The sequence below is a fragment of the Egretta garzetta genome, unplaced genomic scaffold (assembly GCF_000687185.1).
Source record: "Egretta garzetta isolate BGI_Z169 unplaced genomic scaffold, ASM68718v1 scaffold598, whole genome shotgun sequence".
Classification (NCBI taxonomy): domain Eukaryota; kingdom Metazoa; phylum Chordata; class Aves; order Pelecaniformes; family Ardeidae; genus Egretta; species Egretta garzetta.
The window spans coordinates 512,509-522,521 of NW_009260621.1; the positions used below are offsets into that span (position 1 = coordinate 512,509).

Sequence of the window (10,013 nt, forward strand, 5' to 3'; positions counted from 1 at the left end):
GTTGAGCCTTTCGAGTGGCATGTTCTGTATAATGAAATGCAGGATTTCAAATGCATCTTGTCACAGCGGCAATTGCCTGCAGTGTGATGAGCTTTGCCTGTCTTAGTTACTGTGCATTAGCAGAGTGTTGGGTCAGGGCTCATACATAACTTGGAAATCAACCGTTATTTTGTGGTTTAATGCGGCACAGTGTGCTTATCTCGACAGACTGGAGTGTTGCATCTCCCACGTCTGCAAGCCTAAACTAGTTTTGCAGCCATCGAGCAATGTACTCTGTGGAAAAGGATGCTGTTACGGGGTTGCACTTGGCTGGATTTAGTCTGCAGCATTTAAAACTTTCACAAGTTTTCTGTCGTACAAGGATTTCCCTTCTGTAATGCACTTATCTGGAGAACTTGATTTGAAACCAATGTGGAGTTTAAAGAAACTGGAAATCAGTAGCCTAGTTTCAAAAGAGAAAACACCTTGAAGGATTGGCAATGACTGTAGAAATTGGGACAAAATGTAGTCTTTCTACAGCTTTACATTTTTGTTAAGAGCTCGTTACAACTACTGCTAATCCAGAGGCCAGTTGCTGAGTTGCAGTATGTGGGACATGTGCAGTAAAGTGTACCCAGGCAGAGAGAGTGTGTCTTGAAATAACTTTAAGCATACAACTTTTGGGTATGTCCAAAGGTTATTTATCTTCAGTGAGGCTTCATCAGGAATGTCATCGCTTCCTGCATTAAGGAGAAAAGTGGCAGTGATTTGGCTTTTCAGAGAATTTGAGGTTTAGGTAGTTCCCTGCAAATAAGTTACCTCTTTTTATGCCCTCGAGTTCTACTTTTTCTTCTGTTATTTGCAAGGGTTATGTATTACTTCCAATAAAGTAATAACTCAAAAACTTCCTGACAGTAGATGCAATAATTTTGATTCTTATTAACTACTCCTTTTTTGCTAGCGCTGGAAATGAAACCATTTAACTTTCTTGGGAGCTGACTGAGGTAAAAGCCAGTAACTGTTTTCCCTCATCTGCAGAACCTGAACTTCACCGGCTTCCGCAAGATCTTGAAGAAGCATGACAAGAACCTGGAGACGACGCGGGGGGCAGAATGGCGGGTGGCCGAGGTGGAGGTGGCACCCTTCTATACCTGCAAGAAGATCAACCAGCTTATCTCTGAAACAGAGGTAAAGGCGCTAGTCTGGGCGCTGCTCCTCTTTTAACTAGAAGACAATGTTTTCTTATTCACTGCTGATCCCTATAATGTTTTGTCCTCTCTATACCTTGTATTCACCACCAAGGCAACTATTAATTGATTTTGAAATGCCACTGATTTCTGGCACTGCTTGCATAAATTTGGGTATGTTCTCTTCAACTTGTAGCTTTTCACTCTGACAAGCTCACGTGGGGTTAGCTTGTATTGTGTAATAACTTGGTGCAGTGTGGTGAGCTTTTCATACCTTTGTTACCATGTATGAGAAGAGTCTTGGGCCAGGGCTCAAATGTAACTGGGAAATAAACCACTTTTTGTTTGTTTGTTTTAACGCAGTACCATGTGCTTATCATTAGAGTGCACTTCTGTGATGTATATCTTTATCTCCTTAGGAAGTGGTGACCAATGAGTTAGAAGATGGAGACAGACAGAAGGCTATGAAACGTTTGCGTGTTCCACCCTTAGGAGCAGCTCAGGTGAGAGATCAAGTTGTATAGCAAAGCTGCTTCTCCAGTTTGCCAAGGTGCCAAATTAGATTCAACATTTGAACAGAGTAGTGAAAATAATTGACGTGAGCATGCTCCGCGAGTGGTGAGGGGGGCATGGTCACATAATCTGCTTTAGTTCCGGAAGATTTGGAAATGGCTTGCTTACTGTTCCTAATGCATGCAGACAAGGTAATGAAGGGATGAGATAAATAGTAAAAGGAAACTTGTGCTAATAATAACGTATGCTTAGTGTTTCTGTGGTCTGGAATATTTTTCAAAGGATGTTGAGATGCTAACCTATTTACTCCACCTTAATTCCACCATTCCTTTTGTTCACAGCCTGTACCAGCCTGGACTACATTCAGGGTTGGATTGTTCTGTGGGTTGTTCATTGCACTGAACGTCACTGTCATACTTTCAGGTGGGTATCGTCAGCTGGAGACAGCTGGCTCCCATGCCTTGCTTTGGATATGTTCTCATTGCTTAGCGAGGGCCTGGATCCAAACTGGGTTGGTCAGAACGTTCTGGGTTAAATCAGCCTGAGTCAAATCACACTGTTATGAATTATTAGTTCTGCTCGGTAACAGGTTGTGGTTTTTCTCTTGTTAGATACACAGATTTTGGAGTTTGAACATATTGTGGTTTGTTCTCCTGGTTTCCCCCTTACTCTTGAAGGGATGTTCTGGAGGTGCAATGTCCATGTATAAAGACAGATTTCTGTTACTGTTCTGTGAATGCATATCCCTCTCCCACCTTGAGAGGTACTCACAGAACTTAACTTTTGCATGGTGCTGATTCCCTACAGAGAAATGAGACCAGACAGAGCGCCACGTGAGCACTATGCCACTCAGGATGTGTTCACGTAGAAATTTCTAGGATTTCAATGCTTGGTGCCTATTAATGGAATTAAATGACTTCTTTCTTGTTGGCAGATTTTGGCAAGATTGTTTAAAAGCTGCAATAAATTATTGCCTATCTCAGGTCTTGGTTTTACTCTGCTTTGTGCCTTCTGAGTTTGAACTCTCATTAGAGTAAAAGCTATGTCGGTACGCTGGATCCAGATACAGCGCTTCATCACAAGCGGCTTTACTAATTGTGCGTGTGATTTCAGTAGCGTTGTAACTTGCTTAAGCAGTACAAAGGAAAAGGTTTAACAAATCAACATATGAGCTCTTGCATTAGGGAAAGCCCATGTCTGTGTTTTTGACTTAAAAGGCTTTTTAATCAGATGTTTCTGTAATTGGATCCAGTCATCTCTTGGGATAAAATTTCTCTGTTTGAGGATCTGTTTGCACTGCTTCCCGTTTGGTCTTCCTGTGGTAGAGGCAGACGTTTGACCCGACTGTATGAAGGGTCCATTTAATGTGTATAAGCTGTTCTTTATTCATCATATCTTTTTTTTTTGTAACTTACATGCTTGATCTCTGTGTGATATGCAAATACGATTGAAGCCAGTTGTATTTGCTTTATCTCTCAGTATTAAGAATGAAAAAGTGACACAGTTGTGAGAATGAATTCATAAAAATGATTTCTCTCTAAAGCAGATGTTACTAAACCGAGAGTGAGTAATAGATGTGTTTGTATCAACAGACATGATCTGATATCTGTACGTTACTTCAGGTATCGGGCAAAAACTGTATTCTAACTGCAAAGTGTTTGGTTTTAATTTGATATTACTTTGCTAACCTCTCTGCTACTTTTGCTAAATTGTTTTTGTGTTTTGATTGACAATGATAGGATTTTAGTGTTGCGTATGTACAATCTGCAAAACAGCATTAAAATGTGACTTTTAGTAGTACACCACTTCTGTATTGCCTGATTTTAAAAGTAGACCAGCAACATTGTGTAGAGATGAATTCACAATAACTTGGGGTCCATTAAAGGCTGCTATGGGTGGACCCCAGCAGAGTGTCACCCTAAAGAGTATGAATTTTGAGCCCTCACTGTTTCTGTATCAGATTTCCTAGGTACCAAGGCTAATGTGTAGTTGAGATTGAAAGTTCACGGAAATGGGCATATGTTTTATTAACCAAAAACCTGTAAGACTTAATGCAAAATCTCAAGACTCTTGCTGCAGGAGTGCCCTGTCTCTCGTTTGGGAATTAGGCTGTGATGTCATTGGGCTTGTCACCAGTGACATCTTCCTCTCTGAGCACCATGTTCAGAGCCTTTGCTTGCTGAAGGGATCAGTTGACCAAGTGTCATGTACCTGCTTGACTCTAGGAGGCGACTTCGCTTGTGGTGTTGGATTTAAGTGGAAGCAGTATACGGTGTTCAGTTTTGGGCCCCTTACTACAAGGAGGACATTGAGGCACTAGCGCGTGTCCAGAGAAGGGCAACAAAGCTGGTGAGGGGTCTGGAGCACAAGTCTGATGAGGAGCAGCTGAGGGAACTGGGGTTGTTTAGTCTGGAGAAGAGGAGGCTGAGGGGAGACCTTATTGCTTTCTACACTTACCTGAAAGGAGGTTGTAGTGAGGGGGGTGTTGGTCTATTCTCCCAGGAACAGGCAATAGGATGAGGGGATAGGGCCTCAAATTGCACCAGGGGAGGTTCAGATTGAATATTAGGAAGAAATTCTTCACCGAAAGAGTTGTCAAGCACTGGAGCGGGCTGCCCAGGGAAGTGGTTGTGTCCCCATCCCTGGAGGTATTTAAAAGGCAGGTAGATGAGGTGCTTAGGGCCATGGTTTAGTGGTGGGATGGCAGGGCTAGGTTAACGGTTGGACTTGATGATCTTAAAGATCTTTTCCAATCTAGATGATTTTATGATTATATATGAACGGAAGATCTTTGCCTTGGGGCTGTAGCACACAGCCCTGGACTGGGTCATGCCAATTTGAGACTTGGTACACCTTTGCTGGGCACTTCCCTGCAAGTGGGGTCCTTGAGAGTCTTCAGTCAAACTGCTCAGCTATAGTGAAGAAAATGGTTTGGTTAGGAAACATGAAAAGGGAATCAAACAAATCTAGCCTTTATACTGCACAAGCTAAACTAGATAGGCCTTAGTATCGGAGGAGAGAATATACAGAGATACTCTCAGTTTCTGTGTGGTCAGTAACTCAGCTCAGTTCAGTATCTGCTTTTTCTCCAGAACCAGCTGGTGTTCCAAACTGCAATTATGGTCCTCTACCATGCTGAGAATCCAGAAACAAGATTAGCGGGTATTAGCTATGGAAGTCATATGCTATACTGTCATATTAAACTGTACTCACCTCAGGATAAACCTTTGGGTGTTCTGTCTCGAATAGCACACAGCACATCTGCCCTGTTCTGTCTGGTCATTTCTTGTTCAATATTTTTGGGGCTACTCTGTCCTGTTGGGAAGCACCTCCCTTGCTTTTGTCTGCAGGCATTTCAGATTAAAATTTGAAATGCATGCTTTTGCAATTCCGTATTTGAGACTCATTTCTTTCAGCTTATTCAGGGTGTCTGTAATTTCTGTCCAAAATTTGACACTCTCTTGCCTGAATCCAATATTGTCATTAAGTTTTAAATTCAAATCAATAGTTTGAGTCATTATTCGTTGCACTGTTCCTCCATAATTTCATGTGATATAAAGTACAGTTGCTGAACTCATGAAACTTCTTACAGATATGCTTTCCCTGAAGAAAAGTTTGAAAAACTTGGGGCTGTAATTTAGACGGGGGGGTTGTGAGAACAAATTCTCAGCATCAGTTCTTTTTTCCCCTCTTAAAAAGCACGTGAGTGAGAAACACTGCGTGAAACTGAAAGTGAGGATTCAAACAACTGTATTTTATTTGTGCCTTTCTCATAAAACCCGTACTGGTCAACCAGAGGATGGTATTTTGCAAAGGGGCTTGTGCTAGAGAAAGCTGCTGCTGTATAAGGCTACTCATTTTTTGAAATTAAGCAAATTTGTTTCCAAAACCCTAAAGACTGAATAAAGGAAGCAACAGGCTTTCCAGTATTGCTGCCTTATGTTGTGTTTCCTGTTTGGGTGCAGCTAGAAATTATATTGCTAGTTATGAATATGGATTACATTACAGTTGTATTGAGTTCCGTGATTAGGTGCAATTTAGCATTGTTTTAAATGCTGTAAATGGTGCTTCTTGGTTTTGTGGGGAGCTGAAGTATTTGTGTATCTCTCTGCTGGGATTTTATCTCCATTAAACCAGAGCATATAAGTGCACATAGTCACAATTTATGCTAGTGCTGTCCCTTGTGCCTGTAGTGTGAGACAGGGGACTTCAAATGCTGCTAATGACCTGGCTACACCAGCTGGAGAGTGCATTTTCCCCGGAATACTCCTAAATCCTCTGGCAGGCTAGGCAAAAAGTCCTCCACTTGATGCAACACGCAGGTGCATACGAGCATACCCTGTTTTCATGGGGTACAGCCGAGCATCTGAGAGCCAGCATAAAGCAGCAGAGCACAGCTTTGCTTTGTGACATGACTTGTGCTATCACTAAGGTCGTTGTATTTTTGTCTTTGCCAGGTGTGGCTTTTATAGATGGACCAAATGTGTGGCCACTGGTGAGAATCTATCGAGGTGGCTTTCTCCTGATAGAATTCCTCTTTCTCCTGGGTATCAACACATATGGCTGGAGACAGGCTGGAGTGAATCACGTCCTCATCTTCGAACTCAATCCCAGGAGCAACTTGTCCCATCAACATCTCTTTGAGGTAAACAGAATAGATTGTAGGAGCGGTTGAGCTGTGCGATGTATCAGGAGGATAAATCCTGCACTGTTTCCTGGCAAGGAGTTCTAACGCAATTAGAAGAGGAAGTTGCTGAAGTCCAATTAGATTACAGCATTGAGCACTGCGGTCCCTTTTCTTGTAATGAGAATTCATTGTAGGTTTCAGGGCTATATATTCATAAGGTATCTATGTGTTTTTTCTATCTTTCTGTAGATTGCTGGTTTCCTGGGGGTTTTGTGGTGCCTGAGCCTGCTGGCATGTATATATGGTAAATTCACCTACATCCCTATGCAGGTGAATCCGCTCATCTTGTACGGCTTCATGTTGCTTTTTCTCATCAACCCCACCAAAACCTTATATTACAAGTCCCGTTTTTGGCTGCTCAAACTATTGGTAAGTCTCAAACCTGATTTAAATAAATAAAATTTTTAAAATGCCGTAGCTGAGTAGTACTGGTTATGTGTATACAAGCGTCACTAATCTTCAAGGAAGAGGGATCCTTATACCACTGTGTATTCATTGAGCAGACCTGATAGAGTATTGACTGCAAATGGTGGTTGAGCATGGGTTTACAGAAGCAACTTCTGCTTGTTTGTACCAGTCTATCATTATCTTCGTATTGCAGGTAGCTACTTGGTAATCTTCCTGTAGACGTACTTCTGTGTACATACTTGTGCACATACAGAAACACTCAGATACCTTTGCTTGTTTGCACATGAAATACAGTGCTCTAAGGCGAGGCTGCATGGATGCTCCTCAGCCCAAACTGGGAGAGTGCCAACATGGAGAGGGCTCACTGATGGAGAAGGGAACCTTTGCAAGGGTTACTGCTTAGGAAATTATGTTCATAGGTGGATGGGTTTTCTCAGCAAATCTTTTTGCCATGTTAAGTAGAACTATTTATTTTTGACCCAGCTGGTAAGACAAATCTGGTAAATTGAATGTAAATATGCATGCTACTTCAGTGTTCCAGCTATAGGTGAGAGCTCCAAAAGAAGTTTTCAAACTTGTTGGATGGCTCATCAATTTCTGTTTCCCACATTCTTCCCTGCCCTGTATGACCTTTCAAATTTACTTTATTAAAGATGGTTCCCTTGATACCTTATTCTTGCTGGAACTGCTCTGAGAGCATTGGGCAGAAGAGGGTTTGGCTGGCTGATGTTATGTGTAAAATCATTTTAATGCCAACTAAAACAATTAACTTTATCTGGAACATGACAAAGATGAAACCTAGAACGACACTTCAAGCGTGTGCGAGCAGGTATGCACACAGCCAGTTAACCTCTGTGCGCTTACCTCTGTTATTTGATTTGCTAGCTTACTGCTAGTTCAGTTTCATTCTTTTTGCCTTCCAGCATTCAGCCATCTCTCATAGATGTACATCTATGTCCCAAGCCTCATTAGTCTCACTGCTGTCCTTTGGTGCTAGGGGAAGTACTAAAAGCGCTCTAACCATATGAGCGATATCTGTGCTAATTTACCTTAATGTCTTAACGGGTTAAGATTCTCAGTCTTCACAGAGCTCTTCGTTTCCAGCACCTGCTCTGTCCCACCTATCTCTAGACTACGCTGCAGTCTGCAATACAGACATATCTTCGAGCGTGCACAGGCCAATTCATCCCAAGGTCTCCTGGGGAAAAAAGCTTCATCAAAATGCAAGATCACCTTAATGGTGGAAAACGACACAGTGCATCTGAGTGTGTGTTTTGCGGAAGGGGTCAGGGGAAAAAAGAGGCCAGACAAACCACATAAGGAATATCTGTTAGGCTTTTCTCATTTTTATTACGTGTAAATGGATGGCTGAGTGTATTTTATTTCTCCTTGCGGTCACCAGCAGCTATCTTGGTGAAAGGAGGTTTAAATGGTGCAATTCTTAGAACTGTGCTGTTCACACAAATTTTGGTTTGGTGAGCCTTTTGATTTGCATGCTTGGTGTTTCATTTCCAGCCAAAATGAAGTCTGATATATCAGGTGTAGCAGAGCATTACTGGCACCTTCAATTTTTCTCCAACCAAATCAGGAGCATACTTTAGTGTGTTTTAGCATTTCCTGATGGATCTAGGAGGCTTACTGCATCCACCTGTGATCATCACCAACTGCTTGTTGGTATTCATGGGTGGGATCTCTTGATAATTGCTGAGGGACCGCAAGTTGCACTTGAGTTGGTCTTCCTCTGAATGAAAAAAGTTATTTAGCGCATAGTAAGTTTAATTCCCATGCCAGGCTCTTCTTTCTCGTGGTGTCCTTCTTTGCCCCATCGCTGCCAGACGAGAAGCCCATGAGTGCACTTGTGTAGGCAGAGGAGAGCAGCTTGCTGTGAGGAATTGGATCTGAGCACAGGGGATAGCTCAGCGTCTGCATGCCCACGCTCTCTGCAGGGCGCTGAAATGGCGAAACAACTGCACAGAAGCCTCTCTGTGAGAGGTGAAAATCTAGGAAGTGTTTAGCTCCAGCTCAAATGTCTCCTGGCTCAGCACTTATTAAAAGTGCAGTAATCAGCACCAGGAAGTCTGTGCTTGGATTGTGGTGCTGTTGATATATAATGGCAACCGATTACTTGAAACTGAGGTTCAACTCCAGCTTTTGGGTATTTTATGACTTTATTCTTGCAGTCCATCTTCACTGGAGGACATTGCAGATGCTTCCCAGCTGGGGAGTGAGGAGAGTTACCTGTGGTACCTGCCCTCTGGTAGCTGGGCTGTGACTCCAGCTGTGCCTGGGCAGCTGTGGCAGCAGTTGGACACCACAGTGCCTGACGCGCAGGGTTAGGAGGGTTCAAACGGCAGCGCAGGCTCTTGGGGGTAGTTGACTGAGTTACCAGTGCCTTAGCTAGGTCCTGGGCATTTCTGCTGTAACTTTTAGGTGGAAAGCTTCTACTCTCTTAAAAGTTTTGTGCTGCCATCTGGCAGTGCCTAAGTGTCTTCCCCTAAATTAAATAACAAAATGAATTTTGTTAATTTCTTCTTTTCTTCAGGGAGATCTAGCTGTAAAGCTGTTCTCATGTTTCTTTTATTTTAGTGAGTCTTTTTTTCTGGGCGGGGAGGGAATAGGTCTATGATGAAACAGGTAAAGGTAGTATGAGGGAGTGTTGGTAAAACAGAGGAAGGAGCTATTGAAAGGGAAGGCTGGTGTGACTTCTCTGACCTCTGCAAAAGCTGTTCTGCAGCTGGACTGCTTTGACTGAGGACAGACCTCCCTGCTTGAGCCTTTGTAGCAGGGGCCATCCTACCTGAGCACAGTGCTTTCTGCATCAAGATCCATATCTGCTGTTTAATGCCACGAAGTCTTAATCCGCTGTTTGGCTTTGAAATTTAGGTCCAGAGCCTTAAATTGGTATCACAAGCTGATGGGAATGTGTCAGTCCTTTCCTGGGTTTCTGTAACTGCATACCCTTTAGGTTAATAAGGAGAGCAATATAAAAGATCAGTGTTAGGCTGTGCTTTCATTAATTTGAAGGTTCATAAATCTCTGAACTACACAGGATGGGGTTGGTGCTGTCTCTTTGAGAAATTGGCCGTTAGTACCTATAACTAACCGGGTAGAGAGAGTTGTAATCAAAGGTAATGGACCATGAAAACTGTCTGGTTTGAAAGTAGCAAAACTGCTGTTCAGGCTTAGAGGGAAAGTGGACTGGGATTGAGGGGGAGTCTAATTGACAGTCAATAGGATTT

General features: G+C 42.7%; 1 protein-coding gene across 3 annotated transcripts in view; it reads left to right on the forward strand.

Annotated features, from left to right (window-relative positions):
- XPR1 (xenotropic and polytropic retrovirus receptor 1) overlaps positions 1-10,013 on the forward strand; it is a 110,044-nt gene that overhangs the window by 76,958 nt on the left and 23,073 nt on the right. For all 3 annotated transcript variants that reach the window (XM_035900776.1, XM_009645290.2, XM_035900777.1), the window contains 5 exons: positions 1,018-1,167; positions 1,586-1,669; positions 2,021-2,102; positions 6,137-6,324; positions 6,556-6,735. In XM_035900776.1, the coding sequence (XP_035756669.1) occupies positions 1,018-1,167; positions 1,586-1,669; positions 2,021-2,102; positions 6,137-6,324; positions 6,556-6,735 (684 nt within the window). The remainder of the gene's footprint in view (positions 1-1,017; positions 1,168-1,585; positions 1,670-2,020; positions 2,103-6,136; positions 6,325-6,555; positions 6,736-10,013) is intronic.